This window comes from Gymnoscopelus braueri (assembly GCF_963280865.1).
Source record: "Gymnoscopelus braueri genome assembly, chromosome: 6".
Taxonomy (NCBI): domain Eukaryota; kingdom Metazoa; phylum Chordata; class Actinopteri; order Myctophiformes; family Myctophidae; genus Gymnoscopelus; species Gymnoscopelus braueri.
Window position 1 is genome coordinate 4,859,493 of NC_137607.1, and position 14,948 is coordinate 4,874,440.

Sequence of the window (14,948 nt, forward strand, 5' to 3'; positions counted from 1 at the left end):
CTAGAGCGGATGAGTCGGGAGGCGTGGCCGCTGACCCAATCGAGAAGGCAGTCGCTGTGTGGCTCCCCGTCTGAACAGACCTCTAGAATGGTAGAGGCTCTCTAGCGCCCTCCGGCTGTCCTGTGGACACACTCTGATGTCGGTGCTTTTAGCATCAGCAGCTTTCCCCACAGCGAAGTACGGGAAGAGCTTCTCGGAGAAAGTGTGTTTATGGGTGTAGATGTGAGTCATGTCCTCAGAGTCATGGAAGGACACTTGTCCCCCGTCGTAGTCCAGCTGGACTCTGATCTTCTCAGGGTTCCTCTGCACTGAGATGGTGTCTCCACAGCCGTTGTCATACTCTCCTGTGGTGGAAAAAGGTAATCACATTTTTTTTATGCTAGATTACTGAGGCATTACGCTGTCTCTCTGCATACCCAGAGCTTGTAAGTCGCTCTGGATAAAGAGTGTCTGATAAATGTCTACATTGTAAATTGTACATTGTGGTGGGAAAAGTAATCAAATGTTTTACTTGACTAAATGTATCAATAGGCTACTACTAAGTTGAAATACTTAGTATTTCCGATTACCGATATTCAAAATTAACTTGAGTAACAGTACAAAAGTATTGACATCAAAATATACTTAAGTACTAAATGTAAAGTATTCATTATGCAGAGAGTCCCTTTTCACAAGTTGTCCAAATATAAATATTTTGAAAATAGCCGATCTACAAGCTCACAACGCATTGCTTCATGAGACGTTGTGAGCTTGTAGATCGGCTATTTTCGGCATGCAGCTAAGTGTAAGTCAGGCATTATGACGCCATCATGGCCTGCCTAAATACAGTTTTAGTCAACTAAATCTACAGTCGATTTAGTCAACTAAAACTAGACTAAAACAAAAAAAATCTGACTAAAACTAAATTGAGTTTTATTCAAAAGACTATGACTAAAACTACATCAGTAAAAGTCTGTATGAAAATAAAGTAAAATCGCCCACAACTTTATACCTGTAATGTGACAAATAAACCTGGAAGTAAAAAAGTAGACATCCTCCTTCTGTGCAAAGCTAACTGAATATTAATAATATTTCAAACTGAAGTGGATAATGTATGTTTTGTAATAATAATCCAAATCTAGAAAGTAATTATAACCAAACCCAAAGTTTTCAAATCATTGTAGTGGAGTAAAAAGTACTATATTTTTGCCTCTGAGATGTAGAGGAGTAGAAGTAAAAGTAATGACATTTGGAAATACTCCAATAAAGTAAAAAAACAACAACAACAACAACAAGAAAAACTCAAAATTGTATTTAAGTGCAGCACTTGAGTACATATACTTAGTTACTTTGCACCTCTGATCATCATACTCACCATCGCTCAGACTTAAACACCAGATTCCGTACTGCGGCGTGGCGTAGATCTGTCCCTTCCTGTCGACGGACGTTTTAGCGACACCTATAGTCCAGTCAGGATGGTCTCCAACCTGCACCTCCCAGCTGTGTGCTCCTGAACTGAAGCCCTTGGAACCCAGAACGGTGGAAGAGTAGCTGTTCCTCTCCGGGTTGTCAGGAAGCGGCTGCGTTGTGTCCGAACATCTCACGGCGCTCAGGTCTTCAGACAGACACAGGTGGGGGTTCGCTGTGTTCGGGTCCAGGATGACCGGAGTGAACTTCACCACGTCCTTCATCTTCTCCCAGACTCTGAAGCCCAGGTTGCCCTGGTGTTTGGCCACGTCTATCAGCACTCCTGACACAAACGTAGGATTTGAAGATCTACTACACATTTCCCCCGGGGGATAATAATAAAGGTCTTCTAAATCTACTCTGGCGCTGTTCTGAGTGTCTTTATAACTGCAGAGAAACGACACATTGGGTTTCTGTAGCTCTCGTTCTACAGCGGAGATGCTTTCTGACAGAGAGGAGATCTGCTCCTCGATGATCTTCATCTCTCTGATGACGGTCCTCCTATTGTGCTCCCCTTGCTCCCTCAGTGCTTTCAGTCTGTCCTCCTCTTCCTCTCTCAGGAACCGCTGGATCCTTTGAAACTCTGCCCTGATCTGCTTCTCTGTGGCCTCCACCTGCTTCTCCGTGTGGTCCATCACCTGCTTGTAGATCTGTTCCACCTCCTTGAATCTGTTCCTCTTGTCCTGCAGAGCCTGGAGGTCAAGGTTCACATGCTCCTTCAGGTTCTTCACTGCTTGTTCCACAGGGAGCAGCGTGTGACCTTGGTCGTGTGGGAAGTCACAGGTCAGACATACGGTTCTCTGTTCGTCTTCACAGAACAGTTTGGGCTCCTCTGGATGTCTACACCTACACAACAACTGAGATGAGTCAGTCATCTGGACATTAATATAAGAGTCAGCCGGTTGCTTCAGAGGGAAATGGATTCCTAGATCCTTGGATGAGGATCTTCTCTTACACATGGGACAGTTCTTGGTTTTATTTTCTTTCCAGAATTCTCCCAGGCACTTAAAGCAGAATCTGTGGTCACAGCTAAGAGTCACTGGATCTTGGAATGTATCGGAACACGAACACACGAAGCATTCAGGATACGTTTTCTCTGCCATTTTCCTTCAGTCAGTTTTAAAAGTATCTTTAAATGACAAGACTCACCGATTCACCAACAACTTCGACCCAGTGAGCAGCGAGTCTCCAGCAGTTCTGTACAGAACTCTTAAAGTTCAGCTTTTGTTCCCAGGAGTAGACGTATAATTCTCTGCACCGTTTGCTTCAGTATAAAAAAGGTATCCGTCAGATTAAAGCGTTCATAAATATTCCTTCACCGTTCTCGTCAGATTAAAGCGTTCATAAATATTCCTTCACCGTTCTCTGAACCTGTCTTGTTATCTTACCACTCAGTTGCACAATGATAAGATAATATTTAATCTGAGTCATATGTTCACTAGTTAATCATTAAATCAAAGCATGTCACTGTAATTATAGTAGCTACCTCATAGAAGCATGCTATTGTATTCTGGTTCTCATATATTCATTTTATTTATGTACATTATAGTTGTATTCATTTTTGTTACCAGTTATGAAATAACTGCTTTCCATTAAATAAGAGCAGAAACATTAATCAAAGATATAAATAGTTATGACACCTGGCATAATCTTTAAGAGTAAAGTTCAAAGTGTTCCACATAGCTATAAAGACATTAAAGGAGCACTTCACCCATTTTCAACCTTATCTTCATATAATTGGTCCTCACTAATACTCATGATTAGATGACACCAGTTTCGTCAACTCACTCTGTTGGAGGGCTGTGGACAGTTCAGAAAGTGACATCATTGATAGGCAGGTTTGGCCATTTCAAACAAGATTTCATTTTTTGTGTATTAATACGAGAACAATGGCTTCTATTATAGCTTGCTAATTTTCCACGAATAGAAAGCCTGCAGTTTTTATGAGCTTGGTTTCCCCACCGATGATGTCACTGGTAGGCAGGTTTCTGAACTGCCCACAGCCCTCCTCTGAGACAGAGAGTGAGCTGACAGAAATGGTGTCAGATTATAATGGGCATTAGTGAGGGAAACATTTTATGAAGATTGCTTGAAAATGGGTGACGTGCCCAGACCCATTAAAGTTGCTGTACTCTGCCCTCTACGCTGAGCCACGACAGCCGCGTATATAAAATCTACGACGGTGCTCTGCCAAGACCCGCCCTTAGAAACGGCCCGCCTGCCTCTGATTGGCCTCTTTCAGCCTGTACACACACACACACACACATGCACAAACACACGCACAAACACACGCACGCACGCACGCACGCACGCACGCACACGCACACACACACACACACACACACACACAGCACTGTTTTTTCACGCCACACCACGGTTTGATTTGCTTCTGTGTGTGAATGTGAACAAACGAGGCGATGACTTTAGAAACTTGTGGAAAAATGTGGGGTTTGGAAAAATTTGGGGTTTCTGAAATCATGCGAGCCCAGCATATTTAGCGTACTGTTGACTTTGAACTTAATCTGTGTCACAAGGATTCGTAAATGATATTTAATCTAGTCATATGACAATAGTTATGACACCGGGAATAATCTTTAAGAGTAAAGTTCAAAGTGTTCCACACAGCTATAAAGACATTAAAGGAGCACCTCACTCATTTTCAACCTTATCTTGATATAATTGGTCCTCACTAATGCTCATGATTAGATGACACCATTTTTTGTCTACTCACTCTGTTGGAGGGCTGTGGATAGTTCAGAAACCCGCCTACCAGTGACATCATCAGTAGGCAGGTTTGGCCCTTTCAAACAAGATTTCAATATTTATTAGATTTATTTGTTTTTTTATAGCGAGATCAATGGCTTCTAATAGCTTGCTAACTTTCCACAAATAGAAAGCCTTCCGTTTTTATTAGCTTGGTTTCCCCAACGATGATGTCACTGGTAGGCAGGTTTCTGAACTGTATAAAGTTAATTTTTAATTTTATACATTTTATTTATAAAATATAAATCCACATGTTAAAACTGCATCTGTTACAAGGTGCAGTAACTGCATAACTGCAAAAACTGTTTGCAATTTTTTTTTTTTAAACTGCAGTTTTTCTGCAAAACTGCATCTGTTACCACCTTGCCTTGTAGCACTGTAAGTAGTGATGTAGTTATTATCTCACCTGCTTTCAAGGAACTGAATTTGGTCAGTGTTGAAGACCAGGCCAAGCATCTTATTCTGAAAGGAATAGTGCAAGGTCATGGCAAATTAAAAGAGAAGCCTTTTTGCATTAATGAAGGTTTTGAAACATTTATAAATAAAGATAATAATACCTTGATCTCCAGCTGAGATTCAAGTTCGGTGATCCGTCTGTCTCTTTCTTCAGCTATGTCCTGTACAGGTTCTTCGTGTACAGGTTCTTCGTCTCGTTCTGCATCGGGAAAGTGGACAGTGGCAGTGACAACCTCAGCATGGCTCTGATGGAAGGTGTCTGGTGCATCTAAGTTTCATGTGTAGTCCTTTGACAGAAAGTGACTGAATAATTTACTTTTGTGGCAACATCTTCATAATACATACATTTTAATTAATATTTTTAAGGTTTCAATGTCAAAAGTAGGGGAATAGGTTACATTTTCCCAAATCTAACACATAGCTGCATGTTTGGGGAAATTGTGCTCAGTAATGTGACTCGTGTTCAAAGGGCTGAAAATGCAACACTAAAGGCATGATCCTTTTAATTATCATGTATGATACATATTTTTGTTCATGTTTGTTGTGTTCATGTACACGTAATTAAAAAGGGTTAGGGTTAGCATGACTGCATCCCATGTCTCTTTACCAGTTGATTTCTTGGTGTAATTGTGATCCAGGGGTGTTCTGCAAGGGCTCCCAGTCATGCATATGGCCTCAGTCATGCAGGGATCGCTCATTTGATCATTGACTGCAGTAGGGAGAAAACAAACTTTTAAAACTGTGTGTTTGAAAAGTGATCCTTAATGTGTGTTCTTTTGTTTCCTTGATTATGTTCATGATATAACACTTGATTAAAAATGTTATGTTCTTGTGTTCTGGATGATATCATCCTATGTGTGTTTACCTGTTGATTGCCTGCTGTGATCCATCCCATTTCCCTGGGGGGTTGTATTACTATTACTCATGCAGGGGTTCTCTGTCACACTGGAGCTCTCAGTCACCCTGGGGGTCTCAGTCACCCTGGGGGTCTCAGTCGCACTGGGGGTCCCCGTCGCACTGGGGGTCCCCGTCGCACTGGGGGTCCCTGTCACACTGGGTGCCAATGTCATACTGAGCCTGTTGTACTGAGGGTCTCGGTCATGCAGAGCTTGCTCGTTCTGTCAGGGACTGCATTAGGCAGAAGACCCCCATTGGGATTGAACTGGGCAATTGAGAAGTGATCCTAGTTTTGAAAAGAAAAGAAGAACTTTTTCAATTATTGACACTGAAATAGCATTGTATGTGTTTTTACAGTGTCCTACCTGACACAGCCTTGCCCACTCTGTAGGTATCCAAGGTTTGAACCCATCTGACCCAGCTCTTTTTATGGCTTTTGCCCATTGGTTGCTCCTCACAAGGTCCTTGGGAAATCTAAAAAAATTCTTCGTGTGTGGGCCAGGCCCTGCCCTCCTGGACTTGCACTGTGGTGCTGCACAGCTAACCATTTTAACTGTTGTGAAATGACCCGTTGAATAAGACAGAAATATGGCCGGCAAGGAACTTAACATTTTATCCATGAAGAAATACTTGTATTGATTTGATCATACTTCATAATTGTCATTTATCTTTCCTCTGTCCATTCCTTATCCAAATGACCAATGTTCAGTGATGGAAAGTAACTAATTACATTTACTCAAGTACTGTACCTAGGTACAATTTGGAAGTACCTTTACTTATGTTCTCAATCCTTTATACTCCACTACATCGCAGAGGAAAATATTGTACTTTCTACTCAACATTATTTGAACATTTTAGGTACAAGTTACTTTGTAGTTTTAGATCAGTGGTTTTCAACCTTTTTCATGCCAAGGACCGCTAAATTGATATACATTTGGCCGTGGACCCCCATCTGAAAATGTTTTGTGCCAAGGACCCCCAGAAGAGAAGATTTGTGTAAAGAAAATCCAAAATTCTACAAAATTTAAGGTGTGAAAAAGACTTTTCGAAAATGTTCAGAAATAGCAGATCTACAAGTTTGCGGCACGGCACGAAGTGACTCGCTGTGAGCTTGTATATCCGCTATTTTTGAATAGCCAACGTATACAATATGGATAAAGGGGTGAAAATGTATTAACACATTTTGCTGGGGTCCCCTGGAACCCCCTCAAGGACCACTGGTTGAGAACCACTGATTTAGACGATTACAAAACATACATTGAAGGTACAGTAAGTGATTTTCTTTGGTTAAAATAAGTGTTAAATAGCTCTATATTCTGATAATAATAATAATTGCTATAGAGTCTCTTCAGCTCATAAGTACAACAATGCATTAATACTAATTTGAGCCAATCAGGACAACTCGTAAGGATATACAAGACAAATTGGAAGTGATGACACAAAGAAATTGGATGTAACTAACGCTACACTACTGTACTCTCTCCTGATTGGCTGAAATTCGCATCCCAACTGGAAATATATATTTTCTTTATTAAAGACCTGGAGAGACATGCAGGGAGACCCCTGTTACTGAACAAATACTATAGCAATGATTACTATCAGAATATAGAGCTTTTAACTTAACACAACTTTTTTTTTAAACTAAAACGTATCACATACCCTACCTTTAACCAAGTAGTAAGCCCTATTTATACTTAATATATTAAGACATTGGTGAGCTTGTAGATCTGCTATGTTTGAAAGATATTGATATCAAAAAAGTGTGAAAATGGGACTTTATGCATGATACTGTAAGTAGGCCTATTGACTTTTGGTGCTGTAAGTATTTTAATGCCAGCATTTATTTTATTACAATACATTTTGAATACAGGACCTTTACTTGTAGCACAGTATTTCTACATTGTGGTATTGCTAGTAAAACATAGGTAGACATTGGAGTACTTCTAATTCTTCCACCACTGCGAATGTCGAACCCTTCTATGTGTAGGCTACTGTAAGTGGACATATGATAGATTGAATATCGAGATGAATATCCCAGCAAAACATAAACAAGATGTAGGCTACTGTAGCATATATTAAGCTGGAACAAGGCAAGTGTATCATTGCTGTCGGACAGAACCCTCCTGTCTTTTTTCCTCTTTTTTTTAAATGAATGCCGTTTTGGACACAACGTTTTCACCCAACAGCAACGATATATAGACTAATATAGTACAATATAATAGACATATTGTAATGTTTTAGAACCCCGCGCTGGGATCGAACCAGCTGGACAACCCCACACTCGTAATTCGCTGCGCCAATTAGGCTAAATGAAGCTTGGTGCAGCTGCACTGCACAGCTTGGTGAATATGATACAATTATAACATATTATATTATATGAAACAATATAATATATTATATGAGATAATAGGTCTACTATTCTTATTGAGCACAACATCCTCCCTGCTTATGAGCAATAGGTGTGGAAAGCCCATCTTGGTATTAAATCTCAATTATAAACTAAACATAACGTCTTCATAATGTCGAGAGTAAATTATTTTGCAAAATTAAAAGTCAGTGGTGTTGGATGAAGTACTCCGATTATTTGTTTTACTCAAGTAGAAGTTGCCTAGCAGTATCACAATGTAATATGCTCGTACAAGTTCAAGGCCTGTTTTCAGAATTTTACACAAGTATTGCCATATACTTACAGTAGCCTACCAAAGTAAAAGTATTCACATTTTTCAAAATTGTCTAACGTTTTTGAAAACAGCAGATATCCAAAATAGGGCTTTAGTGGTTATTGTACCACTTGTACGTTTTTAGAATAATACGCAAATTAACTGTAGCCAAGTAGGCTATAAGCTGTTCAAATAATTATAACAATTAAGACAGTAGGTTTAAGTAGTAGTAATAGTAGCCTAGTAATAATAAGTAATTATTATAATGAAAGTACAATATTTGCATGTGAAATGTAGTGGTAATATAAAACGATTTAAGTGTCAAGTCCCTCACAATAGTAGGCATACAGTATTTTTTTATTTTTAATATTACAAAATAATTAATTGACTTTAATAAATGTGCTTATAGTTGCCACTGCAGGTCAGTCCTTTAAATTAATTTCATAATATTTATTTACAAACATTTCCATAACACAATTACCAATAGGACAACTTACTTTGTTGCTTGTTCAACTCCTACTGAAGATGGATTAGCTTTCATCAGGTGTTGACTGATTGATTGGCAGACAACTGTCAATCAGTGCCTGTAAATCAGTCCATCAACACCTGAGAGTTTATGGCTGCCCAGTGAGAATTTTACTCTCTCTGCTCTTTGGATACATAAATAAAATTATGTAGAGTGTACATGAAAAAACAAGACAGCAGAATTTTTTTTTGATATGTTTTCTTTTATTTTCCTGAAGCGATTATTTTACAATGGTCTCAATCATTCAGAAATAATGTTTGTTCATGAGCTGCTCCAGCCGGCTCCATCCACTGCAACGTATTTCAGCGAACTTCCGGTGCGAGTTTTGCCACCCGTCATATATCTAGAGAACGGACGGAAGTATGTCCTTTCCTTTCTAAATCTTCCTTGGCTAAATGCGGAAGTAGAGAGCCTCCTCGGCTCCTCCACTCGACTCCACTCGCCTCCTCCATGAAACAACTGAATAATTGGACCCTGAGCACATCCGGTTTGGAGTCGGAGTGACCGAGTGGGAGTGAGCGAGTGGCCGAGATTTTCGGGAATGGAATCTGGCTCTAGATGCAGATGATGATCTGCCCAAAAGTGTTTTGGCAGACACTGAGCGATGCACCTGGGTGACAACAAGATGACTGTATCGGCCACATTGATTTTCTTTTTTGAATAAAAATACTAAATACACACATCTTTTAAGTGTAGAATATAAACTTAAATTTTGAGCAAACCTGCTGTTTCTCATTTTTGATAGTTTTGAGATATTTCAGTTGTTAAAGATGAAGATTTAGTTTGTTTTGAGGCTTTTTGTTTTAGTTTTGTACTGCATTACATTACTGCAGATGTCAACCAAGAGCTGGAGTGAACCATGTTTTATACATAATAAAGTTGTGCAAGGTTACTAATGTGAGTGTCTTCTTTGGCAAGATCTGCAACATTGAAGAGATCATTTCATCAACAGAGAGATGGTCTGTCAGGTTGTGTGTACATGAGTGTAACCACTTTATATCTGGCATCCCAATTTGGGGCATGTCATTATAGAATATAGTAAAAGTAATCTCATCTACATCAAAATATTCTTAAAGTGCCAAAAGTAAAAGTACTCATTATGCAGAATATCCCGTTTCACAAGGTATCATTATGTATCAAATGTATAAAAATCTTTTGAAAATAGCAGATCTACAAGCTCAGGACACACGTTGAATTGCGTCAATTCTACAAAGTAAATACAAAGTACTACTAATAAATAATTGTAGTGGAGTAAAAGTACAATATTTGCCTCTGCGATGTAGTGGTACAAATAGCCTAAAAGTATTGAAAATTGTGAAATACAAAATGGTACTTCAGTACAGTATTTGAGTAAATGTAATTCAATGCACAGTAGTACAAGGCCAGGTCCAAACATTACCACAAGTATCTATCTACTAGGATTGACCTACTCTCTATTGTATGAACACTTTACAGATGAAAGGTAATCAAATTATCCACTGAGCTGTGTAAATTACTTCATGATAAATAACTATTAAACTAACCAAACATTCTTATGGTGTCCGTTCAGACTCCTTGTCAACATAGTCAAGTTAAGACTCAAGAGTATTTTCATCAACAAGTGAAAATTCTATCTATCCATCTATCTATGCGCGTGCGCGCACACACACATCTTTATGGCTCATTTAACATCGAGGGGCCCACTCTTATGTGCCCACTTGTATCCTGTGAATCTCCTTAATATGGAGAACACAACCTTATACCAGTGCAAATCGTTAATTCCACATGTTTGATAACAGGAGGATGCAATTAAGCCAACAGAGAAACAATGAGGACGACCATCAATGTATACTCCATATTCAGCCTATAGTCTAATTTAAGGCAATTATCACCGAGTCAACTGGAACTGTCTTTATTTGTTGTCAATTAATACCTTTATTAATACCTTTATTAATTCCCTTAATAATGACCCTGTGGTTTAGGTCAACAGTGATGCGTTCGTTGCACAAGCGCTTGTCCAAAAAAAGGGAACAGATCTACAAGCTCACAACGCGTGGCGATGCCACGCGTTGTGAGCTTGTGGATCTGTTCTTTTTTTGACCAGTGTCATCTATTATGCTTCCTATGGTGCTTCCCTGTCATCTATGGTGCTTCCTATGGTGCTTCCCTGTCATCTATGGTGCTTCCTATGGTGCATCCCTGTCATCTATGGTGCTTCCTCTGGTGCATCCCTGTCATCTATGGTGCTTCCTATGGTGCTTCCCTGTCATCTGGCTCGTTTTGCACCAGTTCGGCAAAAGCTAAGGTATGGCAAGGTCATATGACAGCATTAATATCAAAGGCCAAGAATCACTCATCGGTTAATAGTATGCCAAACAAAGGCTACATTGTAACACATCAATCTGCGCAAATAACTTGAGACAACATAAGCCTTTTCAACGTATTTATGATTCTGACGGAATCATAAATACGTCTACGAGAGTTGTATTTTACAGCTAATACAGCCCAGTAGTTCTCAACCTTTTCAGGCCAGGAATAATCATATTTGAACTGGGGACCCCCACCCTGACAAGCACTTGGAATTATAGGAGTTGAGGCATTATATTTAGTTTGACTCGGTTCCACAGATAAATATTGTGAAAATAGCCGATCTACAAGCTCACAACGACTTGCGTTGCAAAGCGTTGTGAGCTTGTAGATCCGCTAAATTTCAAAGGTTAGCCTCTTTCGTATATTATTTGACAATTTGGCTAATGTTTGACCAGTTTTTATAGTTGATTACTTTGATGCAGTAATGGTCTTTCTACAACTTCACTCCCCCCCCCCCCTTTTTTTTTAGGTATTAAAAAGGCAAATTGACACTTTACTGTCATCTGGGCCCCCCCCCCCCCCCAAATCACCTGGGGGTCCCAACCTACAGGTTAAGAACCACTGATATATGGGCTACTGAGAGAAATACATTAATTTGGCACATGCTGTGGAAAAACCTGTTGACGCCGGTTGTCACATGAGAGGAAATCAGATGTTGAGTCGCAGAAAGCCCAGGTTATCAACATTGTGCTGTCTTGTATGTTAAATGTGTTGTGTACCTTTAAGACAGGAGCCCTAGTTGAACTACTTTAGTTGATATAATACTAGCCTCTGTCCCAGCCTCACTCATCTGCGAAGAGAAGCGATATAATACAGGTTCTTGTGAGCAGTGGTGGATAGTAACTACAGTAAGTACATTTACAAGTACTGTACAATTTTGAGGTATTTCCAATTGTCTATACTTTTACTTCTACTCCACTACATCTCAGAGGCAAATATTGTACTTTTACTCCACTACAATTATTTGAACACTTTAGTTACTAGTTTACTGTGCAGACATAAATTATTATATTATAAAACATGCATTAACCACTTAAGCCCGATTAAACCACTTAAGCCAGGAAATACAAGCTCTACAAGCTCACAATGCATCGCATTGCAACGCTTTGTGAGCTTGTAGATCTGCTATTTTCAAACATTTTAGTACTTTTACTTTTGGTACTTTAAGTACATTTTGATAGCAGTACTTTTGTACTTTTACTCAAGTACATTTTGAATTCCAGACTTTTACTTGCAACAGAGTACTTCCACATTGCAGTATTGATACTTTTACTTAAGTAAAACATTTGAGTACTTTTTCCACCACTGCCTGCCTAGTTGAGCTAATTTGGTTGATATAATACAGGTGTGTGAGTAGGGTGTTGGCAGGTGGTGTTAATCAGTTCAGTTACTCAGTTCTCTCTTGGAAGCAGCAGACACACAGTACACTGTCCCTGTAAACGTTTGGTTACCTGTTTCAGTTCAGCCTTGACGGAAGCATCGTTGGTATGATATGTTTATGTTCAATGTTATTTCTGATATTTTGTGTGACACAAATGGATATTGCATTTTCTGGATTTCATTACGTTTGCAACTATTGTATAATGAAGGAAACCATACCTACCTGTAACCTGCTAAAATGCACCTATCGTACCTACGTACAGTATGTATTTACCTGAATGTGTTATTGTATGCAAGCTAAATTAGTGTATTATTTGATTTGTGCAAGCTTTACAGTAGTATGTTTATTGTATCATACATGTGCATATTGCTTTCTTTACAGTTTTACCCTACCTTGGATATCACTTTAAACAAGTAAAGACGTCTGTGCAGGGCGCATAGGAGTGACAGAATAAACATGGCGCCCAGTTTGAAAACTAAGGAGAAGCAGCATAAAGAAGACAATGTCGTCAAGCTTGTAACACGTGGGAAGGTTTCAGGACAGTTTTCTCAACACCTGTCTCCTCTTGTGCACATCCCGTTGAAAGACATCATCAGTGAAGAGCTTCTGATAGCAGGACACATTTTTCTGGGCTTCATCAAAAGTGGCCGATACATCCTGTCCTACACCAAAGTTGATGAGCCGATGGAAGAATCAGAGTCAGATTCAGAAGCGCCGTTGTCGGGCTACAACTACACTCTGTTTTGGTGGGAGTTTAACCTGCACAGTAAACTCAAACTGGTCCAACAGGTGAAACTCTTTGCAGATGTTGAAGAACACGACCTGCTGAGTCTCCATGTGTGTGAGTGGCCCAACAACGACTCCAACATTGCCATATTTGGCTTCGATGCACAGAGCACCAGCACAGATCAGCTCATGATTAGCCTGCAGAATAATCATGCCTGGTGCTACTGGTTCGTCACCATTGCTCCCAACCCTCCGTCCAAACCCTGCTCTAACTGCTCAGCCACGACCACACCCACATGTAGTGGTGGTAAATGCCTGGAACACGGCTACGCGCTCCACGGCGAGTGTGAAGTGGACTGTCCCTTCCCCTTCCAGCCAGCCTTACAGCTGAAAAAGGACACGGTTATCCTGTTGAAAGAACGCAGAATGTTGGTGGCCTGTGCCATCTACCTGTGTCCAGCAGGTGAGCAGAGCCAGTCATTTCAGATGCTCTACGCCAAGAGAGCAGCTCCTCCATCAGGTCAACCCTCTTCTTCTGCGTCCATGCTACCTCGGGGATCTGCTGAAGGCACACATCCATCCAACGGGTCCACTGCCTCGTCCTCCTCATCCTCACCAACCCTGCCCTCGTCCTCTTCTCAAGAGGCAGATCTCTACATCGACTATAAACGCCTCCACTATCACCTCCCACAGCCAGGGGCAGAGGGAGAGAATGTTAGACATTGTTTTTTACGCCCTACAGATCTGAAGGGCAGGAACCAGAAGTTGGTCACCGGTGGTCCGCAAGATGAACAGAGCTTGTGTGTGGAGGAGATGGCGCTGGATATTGGTCCTCTTCTCTTAGTGTTGCTCCATGGTGATGCCGTCTGGGACCCTCGCAGTTGGACCTCTGAGTCTGACTTTGTCATACTGGAGATGTGTCCAGAGACCGACAAAGTTTTGATCGGCATTGGCCTGTTTTGGAAAGGTGAGGAGCGCAACATGCAGGTCAGCTGGGACCTCAGCACAGGGCTGTGCAGTGTCATTGGGGTCAGTGACCTCACAAAAGACGTCCCTTACGAGCATCGTCACTATGGTCGCACTGTGAAGTCTCACAGGAAGTCCTGTGCGGACACAGTGATGGAGTGTTCTCTTCCAGAGAGCAGCTCCCACCACGTCAACGTCATAGATGCAGATGATGATCTTCCCAAAAGTGTGTTGGCAGACACTGAGCGATGCACCTGGGTGACAACAAGATGACTGTATCGGCCACATTGATTTTCTTTTTTGAATAGAAATACTAAATACCCACATCTTTTAAGTGTAGAACGTAAACTTCATTTTTAAGCAAACCTGCTGTTTCTCATTTTGATACACTTGAGTTTTGAGATATTTCAGTTGTTATAGATGAAGATTTCGTTTATTTTGAGGCATTTTGTTTCAGTTTTGTACTGCATTACATTACTGCAGATGTCAACCAAGAGCTGGAGTGAACCATGTTTTATACATAATAAAGTTGTGCAGAGTTATGTGAGTGTCTTCTTTGGCAAGATCTGCAACTCTAGTCATTGAAGAGATCATTTCATCAACAGAGAGATGGTCTGTCAGGTTGTGTGTACATGCATGTAACCACTTTATATCTGGCATCCCAATTTGGGGCATGTCATTATAGAATATAGTAAAAATATCTACTTCATCTACTTCAAAATACACCTAAAGTGCCAAAAGTAAAAGTACTCATTATGCAGAATATCCCGTTTCACAA

The 14,948-nt window shown here is 40.4% G+C and overlaps 2 protein-coding genes across 2 annotated transcripts; one reads left to right on the plus strand and one right to left on the minus strand.

Moving 5' to 3' along the window:
- LOC308086423 (E3 ubiquitin-protein ligase TRIM7-like) lies at nucleotides 1-5,735 on the minus strand (the record flags this gene model as incomplete). The annotated part of the gene is made up of 5 exons (XM_080429945.1): nucleotides 1-344; nucleotides 1,355-2,292; nucleotides 4,616-4,671; nucleotides 4,767-4,864; nucleotides 5,531-5,735. The coding sequence occupies 5 exons, from the start codon at nucleotides 5,733-5,735 to the stop codon at nucleotides 1-3; spliced, it is 1,641 nt and encodes a 546-aa protein (XP_080286071.1).
- Nucleotides 5,736-12,934: 7,199 nt separating this feature from the next.
- LOC308086424 (DDB1- and CUL4-associated factor 15-like) lies at nucleotides 12,935-14,443 on the plus strand (the record flags this gene model as incomplete). Its single annotated transcript, XM_080429946.1, has 1 exon — nucleotides 12,935-14,443. The coding sequence occupies one exon, from the start codon at nucleotides 12,935-12,937 to the stop codon at nucleotides 14,441-14,443; it is 1,509 nt and encodes a 502-aa protein (XP_080286072.1).
- Nucleotides 14,444-14,948: the final 505 nt, after the last annotated feature.